Source organism: Thermobia domestica, chromosome 8, assembly GCF_964235325.1.
Source record: "Thermobia domestica chromosome 8, izTheDome1.hap1.1, whole genome shotgun sequence".
NCBI lineage: Eukaryota > Metazoa > Arthropoda > Insecta > Zygentoma > Lepismatidae > Thermobia > Thermobia domestica.
In genome coordinates, this window is record NC_137461.1 from 156,008,602 (window position 1) to 156,035,959 (window position 27,358).

At 35.1% G+C, this 27,358-nt stretch overlaps 1 protein-coding gene across 1 annotated transcript; it reads left to right on the plus strand.

Annotated features, from left to right (window-relative positions):
* Window positions 1-648: 648 nt before the first annotated feature.
* LOC145692356 (alpha-tocopherol transfer protein-like) lies at window positions 649-23,278 on the plus strand. The gene is made up of 4 exons (XM_081767653.1): window positions 649-711; window positions 4,562-4,672; window positions 11,847-11,952; window positions 22,981-23,278. The coding sequence occupies exons 1-4, from the start codon at window positions 649-651 to the stop codon at window positions 23,130-23,132; spliced, it is 432 nt and encodes a 143-aa protein (XP_081623779.1). The 3' UTR covers window positions 23,133-23,278.
* Window positions 23,279-27,358: the final 4,080 nt, after the last annotated feature.

Sequence of the window (27,358 nt, forward strand, 5' to 3'; positions counted from 1 at the left end):
AAAAGAAGTTGTCTCAAATCTTAGAATCAGATATCTTTTATATTTCTCATGTTAGTATACATCAGAAGTATCAGTTTTGTAGATTATAAAAATTTCCTGAATTGCCAAAGCCGGAATCGAACTCACTCCCCAAACATTATAAAACTAACGCTTAAGCCACTACTCTAAGACATCACTGTTCTGAAGTCTTAGAGAAGGGAAAATGGACCTATAGTGAATTCAGTAATTACACACTTTTACGTTTCCAGTGTAATAATGCTGGAACTTTCTGATTTCATTCTTGATAAAATAGTAAAATATTATGCAGAAAGAATAGTCCAGAGAAGTCAACCTTAAATTGACAACTCATATGTATGGAGGCGCTGCCGTTTGCTCTCGCTTCGGGCCCTGATTTTTCACTACACGGTATTGGACAGATACTTATATTGATTGAAATATGGTGTTTCAGAGCACTGGATTTTTTTAGTTAATTAATTTAACGAATCTTTCTCAGGACCTTGCTTCCTATTTTGATGCGTTTTACTCACTTTTACAGTTTTCCCACTAACTCTTTAAGAACAGGGTTAAAAACACAGAAACATAGGGGATAGTTAAAATCACAAACACTATTCGCGCGCTCTTCCCTTGCCTGAATTAACACAATAAAACATGGTGAACATGAAATTTTGGACTTACATTTTCTATGTGGTGTCAAGTCCAGAGTTGGATTGGGTCAGTGGGTCAAATTGATAGTTTTCTGAGTGGATCAGTGGGTCTACAGCATGTGACCCACTGCGACCTATCATCCACCGTGACCCACTGCAACCCACCACCCACCGTGACCCACTACTCACTATGACCCATCGACATTCTCTGCTCACTGCATTGTAGACAGCATTTTCTGACGCGACAAAACGCAGATGAACCATAAAATTACTCCTCCAAAATATGTTAAATCGCCTATATGTGTGATTGTTTACATTAAGGTGAGTCTAAAAAGACTATAAAGTATCATAAAAATACCCCAGAGGAGGCTCGAACCACCAACTTTATGATTACTGGGCAGGTGTTCTTCCAACTTCGCCGCGGATGCAATGAAGGAGATGTCGCTTGCAAAGGGATAAATCGTTGAGATCTTTTTAATTTGGTCAATCAGAGTGCTTCTTTAACCGTATATAAGAGACTATAACTGTGTGGAATAAGATAAAATGCGTTCGCCATGTAATTTTATAACAAAATGACGCGTGTCTATTTACTTTATTTCATAGTTCTCCCATACTCACTTTCTAATGATCGATGACAGTTGCCATCTAATTTCATGCAATTATCGCATTGAAGATTTTTCACTTCATGATGTTGAGGCAGAGGTTATTCTTTACCCCCGGAGCTCACTTTAGTAACAAATCGTAAGGAAAAAATAATATAGTTCGTGTTGGTCTCTTCGTGATTCTCCGCGACGAATGGAAGGTGAGCGGAGCAAAACTTAGTCCTCGCTGCTACGCGGTGGTAACTTCAAAACCCCAACGGGAAATATCTGTTTCGACTCGACGAAACCCTGCCAGCAGTGGGACACTAGTGACATTTCTTTGACTCGTTTCTATATTGACGATCGACGTTTACCCGCAAGTTGGCCACTAAGGTGTTGGCGACGTTTACGGCATGGGATAGGCACATATTTCCTATAGCCTCGCTACTGAAAGTGTCGTTAAATTCAAAATCAACTCAATTCAACTCAACAAAAATACAGTGCTTCGCATCATATATCCATATATACTTACCATGCGCTTTATAATAATTGCTGAAGCTTGTTTATATTATGGAGCGCTTAGAGCACAGGGCAATCAACCCATAAAGTTGTGAGAAAATAAACATAAAATTTGTAATGTAAGATTCAGTATGTTGGTCTACGTGTCTTGATTTGGGACTTTCATTTTCATCCTTTTTCCACTGAAAATTATCGATAATTCAAGAAGGAAATAATTAGACCATGATAATTTAATTGAAATTCATCGTAATTTTGTCCATGACGAACACTTTACCATTTTATATCGTAAAGGTCAGATCTATCATTATTGTAATAGAGCGGTGCTTAAAGGATTGACCGTAGAAATTCAAACTCCGATTAGTTTGAATTTGACAACCTGGTTTTATTACAAGCATACACTCTTTCGTCGGTAGAAAAGAGTCCATGAATCATGTGTCAGAGTTGATGACGATGTGTTTTGGTGGGTCAGTGGTTCATGGTGGATAGTGGGTCAGAATGGGCCAAGGTGGTTGTGGATCATGGGTCAGAGTGGGTAATAATAATAATAATAATAATAATAATAATAATAATAATAATAATAATAATAATAATAATAATAATAATAATAATAATAATAATAAAAGAATAACAGAATTACAAAATCAATTACGTAAACAATAAATTACAATTAAGAAAATGTGATTGCCAAGACGCAGGGCCGTAACTTGTGGTTGCAAGGAGCCACTGCCCCCAGTAAAGTTCCTCGCCGTTCGAGGGGTTCCCATTTTAAGACAAAATTGTCTTACTCCATATACGATACGAAAATGAAATTATAAGTACATAAACATTACATAAACAGAACAGCGCACTAAAGGTAAGTAAAACAATAATAAGTCGTGGGCCCATTTCAGTAAAAACAATGTCTTCTCTTGGAGGCACTAGAAATAATATATATTCGTATATTATTGTCAGATTTGTCAATATTGTCCCCTTAATTAATTTGTCGTGTAAGGAACGTGCCCAGAGGCGTAACTAACGACCCCGCAGTCCTTGGTGTGCAGGAGATTCCAAGAATTTCAGATATCCTCTTAGCTTATTGACCGATGCCAATAGAACATCAAGAGTGATGACCTACATATAGCGTAAATTAACGTGAGCTGCTGTCGGCCCTCGTGGCCGAGAGTTCTAGGGCAACGTTCTAGTAATGAAAACAGTTTTTGGCGTGGGTTCAAACCTTGCCCAAAGATTTTTTAAATTTTCATAATACTTTTTTCAGTAAAATAAGCTTGTAGTTTTAGTAGACGGATGCATAGTAAAAGTAATAATAATAATAGTAGTTATATTATTATTATTATTATTATTATTATTATTATTATTATTATTATTATTATTATTATTATTATTATAGTGGTAGTAGTAGTAGTAGTAGGAGGAGGAGGAGGAGGAGGAGGAGGAGGAGGAAAGATTAGAAGCACCATAGGGGTTGGTTAGGTTCTGTTCTCTTGCTCAATTTTTTCTGTACATTTTACATGACCAACTTCAAATAGCTGGCTAGGGTAGCGCGCGAATACTGAAACTCTTGGGATCGGCGTAAATGCTGCCGGCTCTTCTTGTTTGGAAAATGGAAGTTACAATGAGGAAGAATAGTAGTAATGTAAATCGGGAGCAGTTAAAAACGATGAGGTAGCCTCAACTTGAAGAACGTTTCGTGACTTTTTCTCATTGACGAAGGTTTAAATAACTTTCTTTTGAGTTAAAGAAGGAAATCTCGAGTAAGTCATTGTGACACTCATAAGGAACGTCTTCTCATTAGTAGTTTGTATAGTCTTACATGCAATGATTTTAACTAGCTGAAAGTTTAGATAAAAGGTTAAGTAACGCGGTAGGTAAGTGGTTAGCATATTGAACTACTGTTCGGCAACCCGGGTTCGAATTACGGCAAGGTTAAAACTTTATCAAATGTTTCAATTTCAATTTCAGTAGATACTCAGTGTGGCAAGAAAGATCTTCTCTTCTCCAGAAAGAAAAAGTTGTTGGAATGAGGTGAATTGGAGAAGGTCTCTCAATGAAGACAATCATTTACTAACTTATTTCCACCAGTTGTTCTAGATTTGATATGTTCAGCTACGTACAAGCATTTTCTGATTCAAGCGTGGCCAGTATTTTTTATTTCTCTAAACATACAGTATATAAAGAAATAATTCATTACATGCACAGCAATATTAAGATAAATATATGGTGCTCTTCGGAAAACACGATCCGAACCATAGAGTTTCATCTTAGAATGGAGAACTGTTTCGTTAATCACCTACTTTACAATTTTACCTGGATAAACACCTGGATCAGTTCTACTAACTGCTGTCAGTGACAAGAAGAGTCACGTGTAAGTTGGGTTGTATCAGTGTAGGCGTTATCAAAACTGCAAATTACCTGGACTATAAGTAATGGAATTAGAGCACTTAGAGGGGTGGTACTTTTGTGGCTGGGTGTACCATTGCTGGACTGCAGGAACTTTGGAGGGATTGGAATCAGTGGTATCTTGAGTTTATTTTCGAGAAGAGCTTATCTGAACTTCACGTACTAACTTAAGCAGAGAATAATAAATGTAACATTACATTATGTAAGTCGTTTTTGATTACTAATACTATGCCACCTCGATTACACGCTTTACATGCATTTTCTTAAAAGAAACATTGTTCGATTATCGTGCATGGTCTCCTGGTCCTTTTTGCTATTATCTTATTAAGGGGTCACGCACATTGATTATCAGTTTATTTAACGAAATACTATAATATATTTATTGTAATTTATTTATTTATGTTTATAATCATGTTCTAGGTAGCTTATCCGGACAGATTTAGAAGAATATATATCATTAACACAAACTCGTCCCTAATGAATGTTGTCAACTTTTTTCTGAATTTAGTACCGCAGAAAGTAAGTCCAAAGGTAAGTAAATTTATATATTGTTCTTTTGTAAAAAAAAAAAAAAAAAAAAAAAAAACTCTTTCCGTATTCCTTTGTTTGATTATTTTACTTGCTACAGTATTTTGTTAAATGTTTATATAATACTGAAACTCACTTGTATTTTCAATTCGTTATGTAACACTTTTTCATTTACCTTTTTAGACGTAGATAACATAATTAGTTCATCTAAGATTTTGCTTCAGTACACAGTAGGAGCTCTGTTATCCGACATCCTAAGGTTTGACACATTCTATAATTCGGCATCGATGGGGATAATTCCTCTTATCTTCTTCTTTGTTGTTTTAAGTGGATTCAGGCGATGTTTGTCATTCCCTGCCAGATCAAGCCACTGCGTTGCCCGTACTTTAAATTATGGTTTCTAGTATCTTACATATTTCGTCAGCACGTTCTAATAGCCCGGCACTAGTTCTTCAAGTGCGAATACAACTCACAATGTTCTTAAACACATAAAATACATGTTATAATTGCTTGCATTTTATCGAGAGATATTTATCTTTGCCATTCCCGTTAAATTGTTTTTAAGGAATTAGAAATCATGTTTCGTGGCATTAGGATACTATGATATGTTATGTCCGTTACGTAAAATTTAACACTTTTCTTCGGTAGTGGGAAAGGGCGAATAGAATCGACAAGGGAGGAAGTGGTCAGGTCCTTAATTTCAGGTACTATCCCGGCATTTGCAATGTGTGAATGAGGAAAACCCAGGAATAAACATACTCAGGATGGCTAGCCTGTTAAAGCTTCTACACTTTTCTATCCATATGTCCACAACGCGATTCCGATGTTCGATTGCATGTTCTATTGATGTTCGATAATCCGGGAAGATTGGTAATGCGGAATGGGTGTGGACCCAAATGTATTGGATTAAAGAGCACATACTGTATTAACTAGTATGTTAATTTATTTTTTATTTGAATTTTGTATTTGATTGTTTCCTCATAATTAATACATAAAGTACTTGGAAAGCAAACGGAGGGATGAAGAACATATAGTTAAAAATTGATTAAGAATTAAAGAGTGAATCTCAAAAACCTCCTAATTGTCTAAATACAACTAGTTGTATCACACTTACATAAATCAATGTACTAATTCTTTTTGTTTGGTTTTCAATGATAAGAAAGTATTGGTCAGTGATGTCAACCTAAAATGTGTGTCACCTGCTTTTGTCTTTGGCTACTAACAGTTTACCATGGTGGGTATAGTATCAGAATTGACCTTTCAATGGAATGTCGTAGAATTTTCGGTTTTTTACTTCCTTCTATTGATAAGAACCAGATGCTTCTACATAGACTATTTTATTTACGAATGGGAATATTTAAGGATCTAATACAGCGTTTCTCAAAGTGTGTTTCGCGGAACCCAGAGGTTATGCAAAGTGTTCCTAGGGGTTCCGTATAAACCGACCTTGAGGAAGGGAGTAAAAAATTCGCAAGCCTCCATCTCATCTAGAATTTAGTTTGAATTTTGGGTCCTTCGGAATTTCTTTTTGGAAGTTTTAACCGGAAAAAACTGCCAACCGGGCAGATGGAAAAAATAGCGAACGCGTACCCCATTATTTTTAGGGGCACACAATTTGAGTGAAAAAATGTTGCCCCAAGGTACCATGGTGGGTCCCATATGGGGTCCAACTCAAAATTTCAAATGGCAAGAGGTGAAGTAGTATATCGTTGGAAAGGCATTGTTAAAAGAAAGGAAATGGTACCAGTCCCGAGTCCCTACATGAACCCTGTGCAAAATGGCGGTCGGCCAAGGTGTCAAGATAGTGCGAAGTGCAGATTCTGAGGCCATTTCTAGCAATCTGAAACAGTGAATCAGATGTCAAAAGCGAAGAACACGTGTCGCATCATTTCAAAAGTAGAATATGCCAAGGTAAAAAGTATTGCCCCAGTGTCTCCTGGTGGGTCCCAGATGGAGTCCAACTCAAAATTGTCAAATGGCAGGGGGGTTTAAGTAGTATATCGTTGGAAAGATATTTTTAAAAGAAACAAAGTGGTACCAGTCCCGATTCCCTACATGAATCCTGTGCAAAATGGTGGTGGGTTAAGATGTCAACACAGTGCGCATTGCAGATTCTGTGGCCACTTCTAGCAATCTGAAACAGTGAATCAGATGTTAAAAGCGAACAACACGTGTCGGATCATTTCAAAAGTAGAACATACCGAGGTATTCAAAAATTTCAAAATGCAACGGGGGCCAAGTAGTATATCGTTGGAGAGGTATTGTTAAAAGAAATAAAATGGTATCAGTCCCGAGTCCCTACATGAACCCTGTGCAAAATGCGGTCTGTCGATATGTCAACACAGTGCGCATTGCAGATTCTGTGGTCACCTCTAGCAATCTGAAACAGTGAATCAGATGTCAAAAGCAAAAAACACGTGTCGCATCAAATCAAAAGTACATCATATCAAAGTATAATAAACTACTCCGTTTTCCCCATAGCGTTTGAAACGGGTTTCATCTTAAACGTTTCAAATAGACAGGTATGTCATATTGTATGTCGTGTGAAGATCTGAATAAATAGTATTCTAATAGCACGACTGTCCAACAGTAATATTGGCGTCAAAACTATCGATTAATCATGCTTCGTACTACAACATTTTACTAGAAATGAGTGCTAAATCACTACCTAATAGACACATGGATTTTCAGATTGTAGGAAATTGATGTTGGAGGTATTGAGCTTAACGCTGTTAGCATCGGAGTACGATATACTGTGGGTTTATTGTAGAAAGATTCGACGCATTGCACGCAGAAAGAAATAATATGAGACCAGGCTTTAGAAAGGGTACCGGTAGTTGTCAGGAATCGCAAATAATAACAATAATAATGATGATGATGATGAGAAGAAAACAAAGTGGAGGAGAATAGTGTATTCAGAAATCAGAACTACAATTACACTTTACCGAACTACTTCTCAAGGTTACTGGCACCTCTGATAATTTTTTTTCTATACAAACATTCCTTACACACAGAAACTGAAAATCTTTTTCTGTGTTTCTTGCGGAAGAGAGTTTGCTTCTGCGCCTGTGTAGCCACCTGTCTCGTATACGTGTTAGCAGCATCGACAGCTGCAGTAGTAAAGCATTACAACGATAATATATATTTCGTATGTACTATTTGCGGGCAAAAGTATCGTTTCTATTTGCGGGCAAAAGTGCTATTTTAAAGGCACAACCTATTAAGAAAAAAAGAAGAAAATATATAAGGAAATAATTTAAATATTTTTTATTATATCGAGATATTTCTTGTTCTCGTTGCTATTACGACTTGTTTATCTGGTTGATATAGTAACATAGAAAGATATAGAACGAAGAACCATATTGTTAGAATTGGATGTATATTTTTTATAGTGATAAATAAGGTATATGTTGAAATATAGATATTATAAAATACATTACTGTGGTCTGATTCAATATAATCTCGTGGACTTTATAAATATATTCAAAGTATATTTGAATCAGGGAAAGTAACCTAAGAAATAACGTTACAGCATTGCCTTTACGAGTTAATAAGTGTGTTTTTGCTTTAGTTTAAAGCAACACTATCGAATCATTTACACTTTTATTTCTTGTGTCATTTCGTGCTTTGTTTTCACACTTACCTTCCATACGATGGTACGTTCAGCGGAAGACAAAGTGGAAAGAATTTTCCTTTATGGGGAATGTGGTAGAAACTGCAGAGCAACTTCTAGAAGGTTCAATGAATTATTTTCTGACCGACCAATCGATCACAAGTAGGTATCCGATTTAGTACGAAATTTCGCGAAACACAAAGTGTAAAAGATCGGCCACGCTCTGGTCGACCTCAAGTAAGTGAAGGCACAGTGCTAGAAGTTCTTGGGAACGTTATTATAACACTCCAGCAATCTTTGAGTGAAATAAGTGCTTCCTTGGGCATTCCCAAACCAACAATCGGCAAAATCCTGAGAAAACATTCGTTTCATCCATATAAAATGCACATTACTCATGAGCTCAGTAAGGATGACTTTGATCGTCGTCTTGAGTTTTGTGAGGTAATGACTGCACGAATAGCTGCAAATAATCAGTTTGTACACAACATTTGTTTCAGCGACGAAAGCACATTCTTCCTTAATGGACGTGTTAACATGCAAAATGTGCGTTACTGGAGCGATGCAAATTCCGTTTCTTCAGAGAAGGACATACTCAACAACCACAAAAAGTAAATATTTGGGCGGGAATTTTAGGAAATCATATCATAGAGCCTCTGTTCATTGCTGGCACTTTAACCGGGGAAAGATATTTAGATCTGCTCGTAAACCTAGTAGGCCCTGTCATTATAAAGGTCATTGCGACTGCTACGACTGAAGAAAGCGAGCCAGGATTTCATGCAGAAGAAATTATATTTCAACAGGATGGTTGTCCAGCACATTATGATCGCACTGTGCATCAGTATCTGAATCATAGATTCCCAAACAGATGGTTTGGTAGACGAGGAGGATTTGAATGGCCGGCTCGATCCCCAGATTTATCTCTAAATGACTTTTTCTTATGGAGAGATCTGAAAACTGTAGTATACAGAACGCAACCAACTTCATTACTGGAATTAAGAGCCCGAATTACTACAGCTTGTCGGGAGATACTACCACTTACTTTTCAGCACGCAAGTCAGAAATCTGAAGATCGTTTATATTATTGTTAGGAGGTGAATGGTGCTCAATTTCAGCATTTATTAAGCTAAAGTTCAATTCAGTTCTACACCATGTAATTTTACTCGTAATTTGATCATAGTAGGGCTAGGGAGACGTGCAGAATGACCTCTGCATTTACACATGCTCAAACGACACAAACGCAGACAAGGATTTTACGTACATGGCTCATATATTTCGTACGACTACCACTTCAATTGCCTTTCTATATAAAAATAAATTGAGTTGAACACCATTTGGGACCATAGGTGTAGACAGATATTTCAATAAGAAAAAAATAAGCGGCATTTTTCTTTTTCCAAGGAAAATTATTAAGAGTACACATTATTCGAAATATTCCTTAAATTACTCCAAAGTTCAGATGTAAATCTACTATCGGCTGCATCTATTGTCAGATAGCTTCGCAATGCTGTGCAATACATGAAACATTCTTCTTAATTCATTTTATTTTACATTGAAGGTAAGATCTGTGATGGTCTGGAGATTTCAATTCCTCCAGTGAAGAGCCACAAAGTTGCAAAGAGTGTTGATATGACGCAAAATTTGTCGAATAATTTGTCGAATAATTAGTCGAATAATTGTCGAATAATTTAATACTATTTTCGAGGGTTTCACCATTTTATTTTGAACGGGAAATGGTTCCATGAACAAAAAAGTTTCAGAAATACTGATCTAATATAATAAAGAGAAATAGTATTTACTTCTTGAGTACTTCTGATTACATCTCGTCGGTGTTTATAAAGGAATGCTCATATTATAAATTTTGAAATTTTACACACGTAACATGTCAATATGACTTGCATTCTTTTACAAATGTATCAGTCTGTTGAAAGAATTAACAACATTTATGTGTAGTCATCTCAAAATACGAGGCCTGTCTAAAACGTATCTGACCTTTGTTTTTGGAAAATTATATGATGTTTTCTTGCCAAATTTTGGTTCATATCAGACAGTCTTATATGATATCTTTAGCCTGCAGATGGCGTTAGCTTCGTTTGCCTTTTCTGTTGTAGAGGAGTGATTATATTGAATACTCTTCTGTGCTTTCGACGGGGTTAAAATGGTAAAGACATGTAGGTACGGAATAGACGCAAGAACGAAGCCACAATCGACCCCGTGAATATATCCGATTTTGCGAAGAGCCAGAAAAGATCTCAAGTTGCGTACCAAAACGAAAATAATGTTGAGTATGTTCTTCGATTCGCGACTCAACATTCAACATACTTACGTACTGAAAAGACTAATAGAAGAACTTCTCTTCAGGCACTTTCTGTTATCTACTTGACGCTCTTTGTCAAATCTGTGGACCTCAGAGCCTCGAAGACTTCACCAGAATAATGGTTCCATTCATGCAGTATGTGAGGTGTTTTTTCCACCAAAGCATATGTTTTCGATATTTTGTCAAGCACCTGACTCTCCGGGTATAGCCTCCAGAGACTTTTGCCTGCTCCCAAAATTCAAGAGGAATCTGTTTAGCACACGAGATCAGATCTTAGCTACGAGACGGCTGCTCTCATATCACTTCCCAATGAAGGCTCCAGTTCTATTTCCAGCAGTAGAAAGGCGGTGCGTGGAAGCAGGAGGGAACAAGTGTTGACGGTATTAAAAAGGGCGAAAACGTCAGGTCAGTGTACTGTTTATACAGCACCAGATAGATTTCCGACGGGCATCAAATAATGTGATTATACAACATTCATATAATGTCGAAATGGGTAGAATTAATGAAGTACTCTCGTTTCAGTTCTTTGTGAATCAACTAGTTTTAAAGAAAGAAGGAGAAATGTTGTGTTCAATGACTATATAATGAGATTAAAAGATGGAAAGTAGCCATTGAAAGCACGAAAGCGTGTCAGCATTAATTGGTTAACACAATCATTTTAAAAACAAAATATCGTGTTTTGATAATGTACAATATCGAAGTCTCTCCATTTTAAACAAATTTTCTCAAATACTAAAAATGAACAAGTGACGCAATTGCATTTTTGAAAAAAAATTACTTTGAAGTAGGAGAACTAAAACATACATAACAACGTTACAAGTTATCAGATATTTGAAAATGTAGTATCGGTTCAATATAGGACAGTACAAATATATAACTTCGATTTTCGAAATTAACGCAAGGGTATTTTAGAATCCAAGCACTTTTCTTTCAGACAGATAAAGAAAGACTAAATTTCAAGCGTAATTAATTTCCCATAGACAAGGAGTAAATTTACAGTTATATGGAGTAGGATATGTGTTCTTCATCTGATAAAGCAATTACAGCCTAAAAAGTGCAAATATGTCACATTACATTACACGGTCTTATACTATAGACTAAAATAATTCACTCTAAGTCGACGTTCAATATTTTAATGACATATCTTGTAGTGTAAGATATATTTTTCAAGGTTACATGGCAAATAGAAAAATATCACTGCATGAAATCTTTTGCTAACTATTGATCCAATCTTTTCAAAATGTTGACAGTTCAAGATTCTTGGGGAAGAATACAGTGAAATGTTTGAAGAAATTCCAAAATGTATTTTCCCGAACGAGTATGGTGGAACAGCTGGATCAATGAAGAAGTTGAATGGTAAGATAATATGTGGTTCGCAAATTTAGCCACTTACTACTTTCTTAAATAAACATTCTTTATTTTAAGCAGAGTATTCGCCATACAGGTTTTCAATTTCTCAGAATTAAGATGAATAGTACTCAATGTAATGTAATAAAAATAAACAAAACGAGGGATATTAATATATCATTATGTGTACTGGACCAGTAGCACTTTAACCCTTTTAAGTTATGGCTTTTTTGAGGTGCTTTGTAGACTTTCACTCAATTATCTATTGCGTCAAGACTATTTATCGTAGGATCTTGGCTCATACCCCGTTTTGTTTCTAGTAAAGCAGTGTTTCCAACTGCGTCCGTAAAGTTCCCTAAAGTGTACCACAGTCGGGAAATTTCCGTTCAAAGTGGGAAACAGGGATTTTCTTTTCAAAAAATCCCTTTTTATCGCGTTTTTTATCGCGAATATCGTCCCTTTGGTATAGGACACGATCATGCAAATGCTACTAAAAACACGTTCGCTTTATGGTGAAATGAATGAGATACAAAGAATGGCCCTGGGATGAATAGTTTTGATGCTACAGCCGATTTACATATTTTCCCTTGATAATACCTTTTTAGTGAATTTCTATACTATCATCATCATCATCAAGACTGTTCATTATGGGAACATGAATTGTACCTCGTTTTTTTTTTTTTGCCATGAACCAGTCTTTCAAACGGTACCACTCGCATGTCTCTAGCGTCTACCACAGTGGAGAAAAGTCGCAAAAAAAGGATTTTTTTTGTCAAAAATCCCTTTTTCGCCGATTTTGAGCCCCTCTGGCGGGCCCCTGTGTCTACCCACAGAGCCCCAAAAAATCTCATACTACATACTACATACTATGTGTCATACCTGTACGAAGTTCCAATGTTATATCTTGAAAAATAAGAGAGGAAAAAATATTGCCCCATGTGCAAACAGTATCAGTTTTCCCGGATAACCCATTTTTATATAAAAATTTCCTGACTCATCCCTAATTATCGTAGAGACATGATTGATACACCTTTCTGTTTGGCTGAAAACAGTCTTTTAAACGGTAGCACTCGCATGTCTCTAGTATGTACTATAGTAGAGAAAATTCGCGAATCAGGGAAAAAGGGATTTTTTTTACAAACATTTCCATTTTTTGCAAATTTTCTCCACTATTGGTAGATGCTAGAGACATGCGAGTGGTTCCGTTTGAAAGACTGGTTCATGCCAAAGAAAACGAGGTACGTATCATTACTTTACAATAAATATTGATAATACTGTAGATACTTTACTAACGTAATTGACTAAAAATGTGTAAAAAATGAAAAAATAAAGAAATCGAGATTCTTTTGACACACGTCTGCTGACTCTAGCAACATGAGTCATACTTTATTTTCTTCAGCGCTACATAGTCTTTCAAATGGTACCACTCCAATGTCGCTATCGTGTACCTGTGAAGAGAAAAATAGGGAAAAGGGAAATTTTTCTTTAAAAATCCCCTTTTTTCTATTTTGGACGCGATTTTCCCCCTTTTGGTACACGATAGGGACATTTGAGTGGTACATTTCGAAATCTGTCTCATAACGAAAGCAACGAGGTACAAAGCATGATTCTAGGGTAAATAGTAATGTGTCAGGGATTTTCTGAAAAAACGTCTCAAATATACCTTTTTTAAACCCATCGTGCATGTTTCTGACATCACAGCCCCCAGACAGAGCATGCGAGGCTGCAAAATGCCCATAAAATATGTTCTATGATGTTTCCATATTTGAATGAATGCAAACAACCCGGTCTAAAATGCTTTACTAGAGACTTATAAAGCAAATTCCGAAGGTCAGTGCCATGGCACAGGTTTTGTATCATCATAATTTAAAAGGGTTAATTATGACTTGCCTTAGAAAATATTACTTTTCTTAAAGTGCATAATAAATTCTATTAATATTTCATTGGGCAGTTACTTAGTATTGTAATTATTACCACTCATAATAAAAGAGTGCATTTTATATTAGTTTTTCTTAATATTTTATATTGCTACAAATTATCGTACACTTTGCATAGTATGATAATGTTCATGTATAATTATTTCTTGCCCACATAATTACAAAATGAACTTGTTATGGATATGCAGAAATTAAATGATAAATGAGTTACACTCTTCAATTTGAGATAAAGAATATTTTTTTCTAACTACGGTAAACACTGAGAAAACTACACAATGCCTTTCTTTAGACTTTAAGTATGTGGGCTACTTTCCTATATTATACTAATATTTTTCCTTCAGCAACATAAATAAAGATCGATAAGACAAAACCTGAATATATAAAATACGTAAATACTAACATATAACTGGGAATTTTACGATTTAAATAAATTTATATTGATAAATTGGTGTTGCTGGCTATAAAAGACTTAATTAATCTCAAGTTATGTTAATCTCGATTAAATAGCTGCTTATATCACAATACGTAGATGTATGTAATAATAGTGAGAAAATATAGCTTGTAGATTAGTAACAGAGGCTACCAATGTACCAATTTAGATTGGTTCAAAAATAAGTAATTTATGAAGTTGGGATTGATTTCTTAAACAAGTCAGTAGATAAGTTAATATAAAATAATGTTGTATTGATTCTTTCGTTATTAATGTTTAACACACTACGGAAGTGATTGCGTTGTAATTACGACAGTGATGGAGGTAATAATTCATAGTTTGTTAAAAAAAAATAATTATAGTGTTTTGAACAATCAGAAGAGATAAATACAAGTAACAACAGCTACAATAAACTTTTCCTCTTGTGAAGAAGTTTAATATTTCAAGTATTCTAACAATATTTGACATAAAACTGAAAATAATTCTGATTATTAAAGTTATGAATCTAAATTTATAATAAATATTATAGATACATGTAGAAACATCTCAAGTAACATTGAAGTATACTGTTGAAATATTTATCAATGTGAGGGAAGGTAATACCATTATCAGATAAATTATCAAACTGAAAGTAAATGTTAATAAACAAATAATAGACACATTTTACAAAAATAAAGATAAAGTCCTATTGCTCATCATTGGAATTTACGATGCTCTGTATTTGTGGGTGCAGAAATTTCGTGCTTATGATCTTTAGAGATTTAGAGGATAAATATAAAAATAAGTAATTTAGTGCTTAACCCTCGGATGCATGTCGCTTTTTTTCTACACTTTTACATATGTGGGGTCAATTTGACCCCACGCAATATTTGGTTGATAATAATATAACATAGTATGCATGTTAGGTTAATTAGATTACGTTAGGTTTGGTTAAGTTAGGTAATGCGGAGGTATGTTAAGTTTGTTTAGATTAGGTTACATTAGGCAAGGTATATAGTTCAGGTTATCGCGTTTTATTCATTAATATAAGGAATAAACCAATTACAAATATTGTTCAGATATTTTAACTGTTTTCCTCTTCCTCGCTTTCCGAATAGTTAAAAATAGTTCACTCTTCTTCATATTAATATGAGTAACAGTTCACTTACACTTATCCGAGCTGCAATTCAGCACCATAATCTTACTTGAAACAAAAGATTTCTTGAGCAAGGAAAACAACACTAAATATGAAGAAAGTACCCATGTTTTGGCTTTGTCACATCAATACACATCACTGACATTCAGAACACACTACTAACACACTACTGTGAAATTTGCACACATACTTCTCACATCTGCTGCAACGCTGTGATGTCTTCCTGTCCTCTTCCCTTGTACAGATCTGACATCTTACTCTCTTGTTCGAAGATGTAGGAGCCAATGCCTTTGTTTCCCTCTCTACACCGCAGAGTTTCATCGCATCAATCACTGGTTTCTTTAGGTTCAAACTGTGGCACCTCAGCCTGATGTGAGGAAGAATCAGTTCGTTCGCCAACTCAGTTAGAAAGACACGGCGTTTGTGACTGATCCCTGAATGATAATCCGGATGTTGTGATAAGTAGCATGTGGATGCATTGAGAGCGCCTACGTTGATTACATTATAAAAGAGGGCCATTGGCCAGCGACGCGTCTGTCTCCTACAGGTGTATGTTTGAACCAATTTGTCCATGGCGTCAACTCCACTCTTTGTTTGGTTGTAAAATTTTATGATTTCTGGCTTCTTCTTGGAATCTTCCTCATCCACGCCTGTGTCATGATGCATGGTGCTGAGTAGAATGACGTTCTTATTCTTTTTCGGTACGTAGCTTACTAGGGTAACATCTTTATTGAAGACGAATTGTGATGTGCTAGGCTGTCTTGACTTAACATTGACCAGCGCAGGTGGAATTTCACGTCTGTTTTTCTTTATTGTACCAACAATAGTTACATTTTGTACCAACAGTTCCTTAGCTAAATCATAACTTGTGAAAAACTGATCAGTTGTGATATTACTGCCGGAGTTCCGCAGCGTGTAGCACAATGTCTTCACGACGTTGCTGGCGAGGTTAGTTTGAACTGGTTCCCCTGGCTGTCGTCCCAAGTACACTAAACCGTCTTTTGCGTAAAAGTTCTCAGCATCACACAACCAGAAGATCTTAATGCCGTATTTACCTGGTTTACTTGGCATATACTGCACAAACTTGCATCTCCCACGGAAAGGCACTAACTGTTCATCAATCGTGAGGAAAACTCCGGGAACCATAACTTTTCGACAATTTTCTATGAAAAGTGTCCAGATATATCGAAATGCAGCCATGTGATCAGTTTCCAGACGCAAAGCGCGGGTTCGCTTGTCATCGAACCGGAGCAGTCTTCTGATATCTTCGAAACGATTCACGCCAAAAGTTGCTTTGTATTTCGGATTAGCGAATTTGCTGAGAAAAAGTTCGCGAATAGGAACATCCCAACTTCTCTCAGTACCTGCGATAAGAAGGATGCCAATAAAAGCCTGAAGCTCTTCTAATGTTAGGTCAGTCCACTTTTTCACTGATTTCACTGCCACTCTTCTTCCTTCTAAATTCGTGCACTGCACAATTTCCTCCAAAATGTTACGGGAAATGAACAAATCAAAGGCATCTTTGGGTAACGTCAAGACAAAGCCCCGCGGGAGACCTTGTACATTCCTTACGATGTTGTGCCTAGCAGTCTGGTGAACACCGGGTGGTTTGCTTTTCCACTCAATTCCATTCTTCGAAATCATACCGAAAGACGCTTGCTCATCCCTTGCATCTTCTTCTTCTTCTTCATCATCATCACCACCATTATCCATTTCAAAATCACTGTCTTCCCTCGGAATGTTTTCCTCCTCTGAAACTCCATCATCTTCGTCAAAACTGTCCAAGTTGCTGGCAACACCATTATCATCCTCCTCCGTAAGCAGTTCGTTTATTTCATTTAGAGACAATCCTCTTTTTGTCATTACTGTCTATGGCACTTTCAGTCTAATAAACAGGATTTTATAAAATCACGTAAAAGCAATAAGCATGCACTTGTTCAAACCTAAAATGCGGCGTTCTTTCACACACGGTGTGCAATTGTTTCTGCAACACAAACAAACATGAGAGCGGAGCACTGTAGAAATGTCGTCCGACTATACACGCGGTCTGTCAACAACAACTGATTGCAGTGTTGTCAGGTTACAGTGGAAAAAAATATTTTCAAATAAGATAAAACAACCTTTTATTCGCGACAAATTTTTACTATACTTGCAGCAATATGCGAATTTATGGAAATTTTACAAGAGCATAAGTTTATTCCCAGAGAAAATAAGATCTCGAAATCAAAACTTATAAAAAATATCCAGTTTTACAAAAAGATTCATCATCATCCCTCGATAATTCGAATGATGATGATTGTTGTTCTGCCCTAAGGCAGGTCTTTGACCCGAAGGTCCCTGGGCAAGATGAGCCCATGGTGGTTTTTCATTGCCTTCCATAGGATGATGATGACGTCCTAAGGACGGGACCTACAGTTTAACGTGGGATCCGAATCACATGTGTCCCCACCGGGAATCGAACCCGGGACCCCTTGATTACAAGGCGGTGAGAGTAACCACTTATCCACCGGGGAATACTGATTTTAAAAGATTTTCTCTACTTTGGGTATAGCTGAACATTATATCCAGGCCAAACTTTTTATTTTGAACGTTTCTAAACTATTTTGAAACTGGGGTCAAATTGACCCCACATATGTAATAGATGGGTAATGATAAAAAATGGTAAAAAAATAAATAATAATAACTTGCAAAACAAATGTGTTTACATTCTTTTGTAGTTGAAGCATCCTGCTTAGATGTCACAGAACATCAGGATTTTTCAGTGAGATTTCCTTGTAATACTAGGAAATAAAAGCATGTTGGGGTCAAAATGACCCCACACATGCATCCGAGGGTTAATATAAAGTTACTTTTGATTTTATTTTTATGACGAATTAATTCCTTTGCCTTTACGAACACTTAAAAATATTTATAGATAATACACTGTAAAGAAGCACATATAATTTTAACCACTTTAACATTATTATTTTCTGCGTTTTAGCAATCGCATTTATTCTGTCATTTAGCACTTCGATATTTTCTGATTTTTAGTCTGTTTATAAAGTTGATTAAGTTTAATTTTTTCGTTTTCTTGTTACCCCGAAAGTTCAGTTAGATATCTAAATTGAAGCTGATACACTAAGTCCTATAAAATGAGAGGACTTATATATATATATATAGAAATTTTATGGTATAATCCAGAAACAGTTATCAGATTCTGATGGAAATTTACATGGAACCTGCGAGAAGGCATACTCTTGGGACTAAACTTGAATGATCAAAATTGTTACGCCTATGTCGAAGTTATGAGTGAGCATGCATATAATGAAATCGGTTAATTTCAATATTGACACTTATCTCTTGAAGAGTTTTACGAGATACTTCTAAAGACTCTTGTCAGATATTAATGAAATTTATATAACCCTACCGCGAAAACAATTTTTCAAGAGAAAGTAAACGCTGATAATTGGTGCACCTGTGTCAAAGTTATATGTGATCGGTAGGACATTATGAGGTGTTGAGTAGTTTCATTGTTTAATTCCGAAAACTGTTCTTAGATCCTCATTAAATTTATTTCATAAATATTGTTAGAGATTTTGACCGCCATTTATCCATGCTGAGCATACGGAGTGACTGCAGCCATCTAACAAGGCATGGTACCAAGGTATAACATGCCGATTGTGATAAGATTGCACAGACATAAATAATATGGAAAAGGAAGCGAACGTATTTTTATATCGGCCAACAAGCACATTGACAAGGTCAAATAGAGGCATAAAATTGGGGTCAAAATGAGATTAAGTGGAATATAGCGAGAACGAGAACAGATATTGGAAAAGTTTACATGTAAGAAACACTTCCCATAGTCGACGCAATTCAATGGGGTAGAACGCACTCGTGAGAAGAGAGCAGAACATCCAAAAATAGACCAATCGCGTGTACAACATTGTCACAATGTGTTACAGGAATGAGCGAAAAGGGTGATAAGGAGCAGGAAGAAAGAAGAAACGAAAACAGAAAATCCGTTTTGGTTTGGGTGCATAAGTTGACGGTAAGCGAAAGAGACGTAGCTTTTTCTCAATGCCCGAAGATGGGATAACACGCAGGGAGGATGCAAACGCAGTTCATATAGACAGCCATCGAGACATCATTGCACGGTTGTTTGCATATATCGCGTAATGAGAACAACGATAAGATGGATCTTGGAAACGAAAATGTGTGTAGGCAGTAATAACACATAAACAAAATTGTTACTATTACTGTTATGTTGTACATGTATTTTCGTAGTGATATAATGTTGATATTCATGTGTGGTACTGATGTTAATGTTGCTGTTTATCTTACGTATGTGGACCTTCTACTGTGCTATGAATTTTTGTTCCCATTACCCGTATATGAAACCCACTTCGCAGTACTGACTCGCTGGCTGCCTATACGAACGGCGTTTGCATTCTTCCTGCGGTTATCCCATCTCCGTGCATTGAGATAAACCTGCGTTTTTTTCGCATATGGGTGATGTATGCACACAAAGCAGAAACAGGTATTTTCTTTTTTCTTTTCTTCTTTCTTCCTGCTCCTTATCAACCTTTTCGCTCATTTCCGTAACACATTGTGGCAATATTGTACACGTGATTGGTCCACTTTCGTATGTTCTGCTCTCTTCTCATGAGTGCGTTCTACCTCATTGAATTGCGTCGACTATGGGTAGTATTTCGTACCTTTAACCTTTTCAGATATCTCTTCGCGTTCTCGCTATATTCCACATACTCTCATTTTGACCCAATTTTTTGCCCCTAATTGACCCTTTCAATGCCCTTGTTGGGCGATATATATATATAAAAAAACGTGTCGCTTCTTTTTTGATGATCTTTATGTCTGTGCAATCCTATCACAATCGATGTGTTACACCTGGGTACCTTGCCTTGTAGGTATCGCGAGCGAAGTGGGTCTGTGATCTGTTCATTATATCGTCAGACGTGTAGTAGTAGAAATCTGTAACGATGTACTGGAGTAACAATGAAATATGTGTTGCAGTCATAACGATACACAAGATTTGCACGCCATCACTATGGAAATTAACAACTCTGAATCCCATGCAATCTATTGAATGATTTCTCTACCGCATCGTCCAGAGTTAATATGAAATTTCAAGTCTCAGTGACCGGTAGCATACTGGCAGACTACTCACAGTAAAAACACCATAGGCTGTAAAAGTAGTAGCTGCAAGGATCCGACTTAAGCTCTTCAGGACTCAACCAGTGAATATTTTTGCTGCATTCATATAATATATTTTTCTTCAATACATTGTGATGAAATCATATAAATATATTTTAGATTTACCTAGAACAGACACCCTAACATAGGTAGGGTTATTAAAAGTAGTTTTCGTTTTGGTTGTATATGTAAATATCTGCTAGATTTCAGAAAATATTCTTCAATCTTTGAATGTAGGTTTCGCAATTATTTTTCCATTTGTCCCTATCATTTGCAAATCTATTTTCTTTCTATGTTTTCCATACTTTTTTTTTTCAAATACAACATTATTTGTAAGTTTATAACAGTACACACTGGAAACAACTTTGTAACACATTTATTCTTATTTTCAATTAGTTACCGGTACCAAATAATCAAATACATTCACTAAGAGTTGGCGTTCAGAAATGTTTGTTCATATATAAGGACCGATTTTCACAACATTAATTTAGCTCAGTCGTCTAAATCATAAATCTAGGTTTTATATATGGAAACGTGGGTTTGAATCCAAACTGTGGACGGCAAATTTATATCAAACGGTCAGGGTATACATTTGTACAGGGTGGCACAATAGTAGATATACTCCCCTGCATTGATCAAGTATAACATATTAGTTTATGGATTTATTTGATTCGACTATTCCGGGTTTAAGTTATAAGTAAAATGACGATAAGAATAAATAATAAAGAAACCAGATCTACCTGTTTGATAACAATAATAAATTATATCAAATACAGTGAGCTGATCAATACGGGAATTTATGCATACTTTTGGGCCACCCTATATTTCTACATTTTGTAAAATGAACTGTACTGTTTAGTCATCTCCATGTCAATATGTGGTTAAAATAACTCTTACTTACGTAAAGATAAGGTTGAAGGCCCGTGAAACCTGGAGCGACAAAATGTAGAAACCAGGGGCCAAGGGATAAATTAGGAAGATTAAGATTTCAGCAGTGTAGAAGGTTAAAGCTCGTATTCAGAAAGTTACAAATATACTTACAGACCTCGATAGTTGGAAATAAAAAGTAGAAAACAAATTGAAATTGAGTTAAGAAATTCTTGTATTCATCAGACATGTAAAACATGAACATACATCAGTGTTAGCCTCTGAGATTGGTCTTACGAAAATTCCCACTGGAGATTTGCAGAAATGAATATCTTTGATTTAAAAATAAAAATAAAAATATATTGTAAAGATAGAAAGTTTTCTACGAAAAAAGTTTCTTTTTTGTATAGTTGTATAAATACTTTTAAAATATTTTAATGTCATAATAATCTTTACAAATTTTGGTGCATTATTTTTTAAAAAATCTATTTATGTAATATTATAAAGGGTGTTTTAAAACAACACCAACAATGTTTTAAAGGTGATTCCTGACACCGAGATAAGAGAAAAAGTATAGACCAAAATGAGTGCACACATGCTTCCTTTCGGAGTTACAGGCTGCCGAAAACATAAAAAAAATGACCTTTGAAGGTCCATAACTACAAAACTATGAGGCTTTCCGTAGTCGGGTCAATACTTCACTTAGGAACTAGTATGTGCCCTATCCAAATATCCATGTTTCAGAATCCTATGGTAGTGCCGCAACAATTTTTAAAAAGGCAGTTGGCGAGTACTTTAAATTATGTGCCCCTAACCGAACTCCCTCTCTAAAAATTGTTGCGTAAGTATCTTATAATTCTGAAACATGTATTTTTGGATAGCGCACGTATTAGCTCCAAAGTGAATTCTTGACTCGACTACGGTAGGTTCCATAGTTTTGAACCTCTGGACATTCAAAGTTCGTTTTTCCGTGTTTTCGGTAGCCTATAACTCCGAAAGGAAGCATTTATGCACCCAGGTTGGTATATATTTTTGTCTTGTCTCGGTGTCAGGAATCCCCTCCCAAATGTTTTCGGTGTTGTTTTGACTCTGTATATAAACCCAATTCAAAAATGAATGTGTGTTGAAACTGTTTTTATTATTATTACTCTTAACTTACTAAGGTCAAAATAGTACTTTATGTAGTGAGATTTTAACTTCCAGGATCAAAACCTTTACGTACATTTTATTTCTGTATATCCTTAGTTAATTTATAAAACTAAAAAAAAAAATACTTTGATTTCAGATCTTCGAGGATAATATCAGTTTTACTAAAAACACAAATATAATATAAAAAAGATATTTTATTATGTTATTCAGTTTTTACTTGTGCACATTTAGTTAGTTTTTATTTTGCTTTCCTTTTTGTTCATTACGATTTGATGAAGTTAATAACTTTATGAAAAATCATTTATTTTTACTACTGTCTTCTTCAGAGGAATGCTGGAACATACTTGTGAAAAACAAAGAATGGTTAATAAATCACGGAAAAAGGAGGACGGATGAAAATAGACGTCAAGGAAAATCCAAGACATATGATGATATCTTTGGAATGGAAGGAAGTTTCAGAGCTCTCACTGTTGACTGAGATATTGTCATTATAATAATCGAATTTCATAAATGGCAATCCAAATAATAGTCACATTCTCAATTTATAATCGTGAAACTTTATTAAGTATTAGATATGAAACTTTTGTTATAAGTATTGCTAGTATATTTGTTTCTTATTTTCTATTGGGCGAAGCCTTGTATATATTCAGAATAAAGAATCATATTCCTAACTATCACTTTAGATTTATATTGCTTCCTGCATACTTTGGAAGAGGAAACTAGAAAGATGAGTAACAATACTTACTTGATATTAAGCATCAAACAACATTTTTACAGATTATCTAGTTAATAATTTAAGTCTTCTTATATTGTTCAAACGATAGTGCAGGAACTGGTTTCTAAATTTGTAGATTATTAGGGAGAAAAAATTAAAATTTAATAGTTATGTGAATTAATTTAAATAGCTAAGCAATATAAAGATTCCACATATAGCCGTTCAAAGATACCAGAATTTATAATGTATATGAAACTCAGAGGATTGTGTGATAATATTCACTCCTATTACCAAGATAGTATAACGTTAATTCAAAGTTTTGTTTTTGAATGTATGAAAATGAAGGGTTTTAAAGTTGTTGTTAAGAACAGAGAGGCGTGTTTGCCAGGTACTTAATAATGATAAGTACAATGTATAAAATTATGTATTTTTCTATCGCGGAACATATCTTACATTTTAGTATTCTCGTATTTTATCAATAGAAACGGTTTACGACGAGTGGATATTTACGTTTTCGTCTTGGAGCTTTCCCATATACTGCCAACCTGGGTTGCTCTTAATAAAATTTAGTAAAACTTGAATATGTAGAGCACTCTGAGCTCCCCAGATTGATCTAATTTGCATGAAGCAAATCTATATCTACTCGCATTTATATGAGAGGTAAGTTTGGGGATACTCCACCACTGGTTGCATTGATTGAGGGCCAACCAGAGCCCTATTAAAATGATAACAACAATGTCTACTTAAACATGTGTATTTTAACAGAACTAGTAATCATTTATGTGTAAAGTGTTGTTTGTGTAATGAAGACTTAAGAAAGTGTAATTTAATGTGTAACTCATGTATAACGAATTGGGTTAGCACAGAATTTGGTTGTGACACATACCTGTTATTGATGATTTGTCGAACCAAGCACTGAATGATCGTATACCAGTAACAGCAGTCGGTTGTATTTCAACGTTGAACTTCTTAGACTGTTCTCTTAGTATTTGAAGTTAATAATGTTTTAACTTGACGAATTGTAGAACTTTAAATGCTACTTCTCTAATATTGATCCTCTGACAGTGATCCTCTGATAATGCTACTCTGATAATCATGTCATTGAATAAAACAAAAGGTTTTTATACAACTCAAACTGCTGACGATCCAGTAATACGGTTTCAGCACTCGGGCCGATTTTCGTCCACGTGCGTCCCAGATCTAAAAGATCTTATTCAACCAAATTCTCATAACCTCAATTCAATCATGATGACACGAAACAATGTCACTTTCTTGATGTCCTCATTGTCCGAAGAAAAGTGTGGATGTTAACAAATTTATTACATAACATTACAAGCTCTTGTTGATAGACTAGAATTCATACAATTTGAAGTATACACATACTGTATTCTTTGCACATATCTCTTTAGAGATAAACAAGAGTAAATTAGGTCTCCTGAAACTCAAGACCGTACTACAATTAAACTAAACAAATTAAACCAATAATTAATAATTATCTATGGTCTTGACACCCCCGCCGACAAGACTCCAGCTTGCCGTCGCAAGTGGACGCCAAGAGCTATATATGAAACATCAAATCTTTAAGATATATGTAAACCAGTATTAATAAATATAAAATTGAAAATAACTTACTAAAATACAATATTGCGTAAGATAAAACCCATAACCTCAAAATTAAGTCAAAATTTATCAAAAGTGTATAAATATTGAGATTTTACTGTATAAAATTTACAATGAAAATCAAATCATTACTTGATTTCTAAAAAAAAAAATACTATTGTTACTATATTTACATAAATTTTGCAGTACTGCTAAGTATCTGCGTAAAAAGGTTGGAAACCAATAACCAATACATAACATTTAGTATATATATATATATCATATAATATGTTGAAAAATAAACAGTTTATTAAATGCATTGAAACATCTTTTCCATCCATGGCTCTCTCATTTGATTTAAAACCAAGTCTTTTAAAGAATAAGCTTGAGCCATCTGTTGATTCTTTGTCGTATTATGTTCGTTGAACAATAACTCACACATATCACACTTGTTGCTGTTAATTCTTCCTCTTAAAAGAAAGAAAGAAATGCAGTTAATGCAAGAGAGAAAAAGATGTGTATATATTTCAGTTACTCTTCTCCTTGCTGATGAAAGGGAAAAGAAGTGCAATGAAGAACAAGAGATCCGACAAAGTCTCTGATAACATAGGTGTGGTTTTGCACTTTGTACCGATGTGGTCTGACTGAGTTACTGCTGACTAAGGGATCTCATGCTATAACTCCACCAGAGTAGAAAGCTCGTTTATTTTTTCACTACGTTTAGACACAAATGAACACAGTGGGAAATAAAATTTCACTTTTCCCTCTTCTTCTATTTTTAACGTAACTAGGTACACTACACAGAAACAAAATATAGTACATATTATTTTTCACTATAATGAATGTAATAAGCTATACAGGGTGGCTGAAAACACTAGTTTATTTTCGCTCATTGTCCCCCTGTAATAACATTAACTCTCATCATATTTAGCAACACTAGTTCACATCCGGTCACTCTGGATGATGAAATACTTCGGAAGCGTCACTTCAACATGGGGCTTCTTCCGTTATAGACTCCATGCTACTCGAAAGTCTGATTTTTAGCGTTTTTTGTAGAATAACTGGACTATATTAATCGTATATTGCACGGGATTATCGCACTTCCGTGTTGTAACTGGAGAAGTTCCCTTTGAATTACGTTATTGTAAAATTTTACATATTTCGGGGTGTTTCTCGAAACACACTTCTCCACTAAGTCCAGTTCGGGCGTGGAAATCAGCTCGGGGACGGTGTTCTTGCTCAACTTCTTTGCTTGTGCTGTGCTCCTAGTGCTTTCATCGTGTGTCACTTCTGTGCTTTTTATAAATTTTGTGTTTTCAGAGTTAAGTGTATACAGGAAATGAAGACTGTCTAATTTTGCTTGAGTAAGAGGAGAGGGGGGTGGTGGAAATGAATTTGAAATATTGTTCTGTTCGTTCAAGATGGCTGTATTGTGCATTAGTGACTCGTCATTGTGCATAGTTATGTGCGTGTCTGAATGTTCCCCCTTATTTGTGTTCATAAATGATGTAGATCCCTTTTCAGTGTCGCAGTGTTCCGTGTTATTGTTAAAAAGATTCTTGAAAGAAATGATGTCATCATCATTCTTGTGTGTTGTAGAGCTTATGCTATTTCGCTCTTCGCTTTGTGGTGAGTCCACTATAAAAATATGTGGAATAGACGTCTCACAGGAAATTACCTTCTCCGCTTTACTAGTTGCTTTCTTAAAAAGTAATATGCCTATCGCTACTAACATAATGCCTAGGAGGGAGGTTATAGCGATTGCTGCCAAGAAAATAATTACTAATTTTTCCATTTTTCTTTTCTGTAATAAAGACAAAATATGTTTTCGTCAGGCTTGTTATATCCCTAAATATATATATTGCTAAATTCTAAATACTTAATACTTTTAAAACTAATATATTTATTGACATATTCATGTACTTAAATCTGGCTTTTATTAGCTACTGAATCTCGCGTCTCACGAGATCATGCATTGAGCTAATTTACATGTAGGTTCTGTTTCGATATTATATACTGAATCAACCTCAAAATTGATTTATTAGAATAATATCTATTTTGATTTCAGACTTTAACGTAGTTACTTTTGATAGGCTAATACCTCATCTATTGTCTACGTAATATTTTCTTTTTTTTTATTCATATTTCATATTACACATAATAGTCAATACTTATCATTAAATACTAATATAATATAACGGTAAAATAAATAGTAATTGCCGTTATTAGTACAAATAAGATACCTTAAACATCTAATACATATATATATGTATAAATTCTTGTTTCTATCACCTATAAGATTACATTCATAAATATCAGGCCTATACTAATAAATAATAAATCATCAATTGATTGATAGGTGATACTAATTATCAATAATTATTGATTGA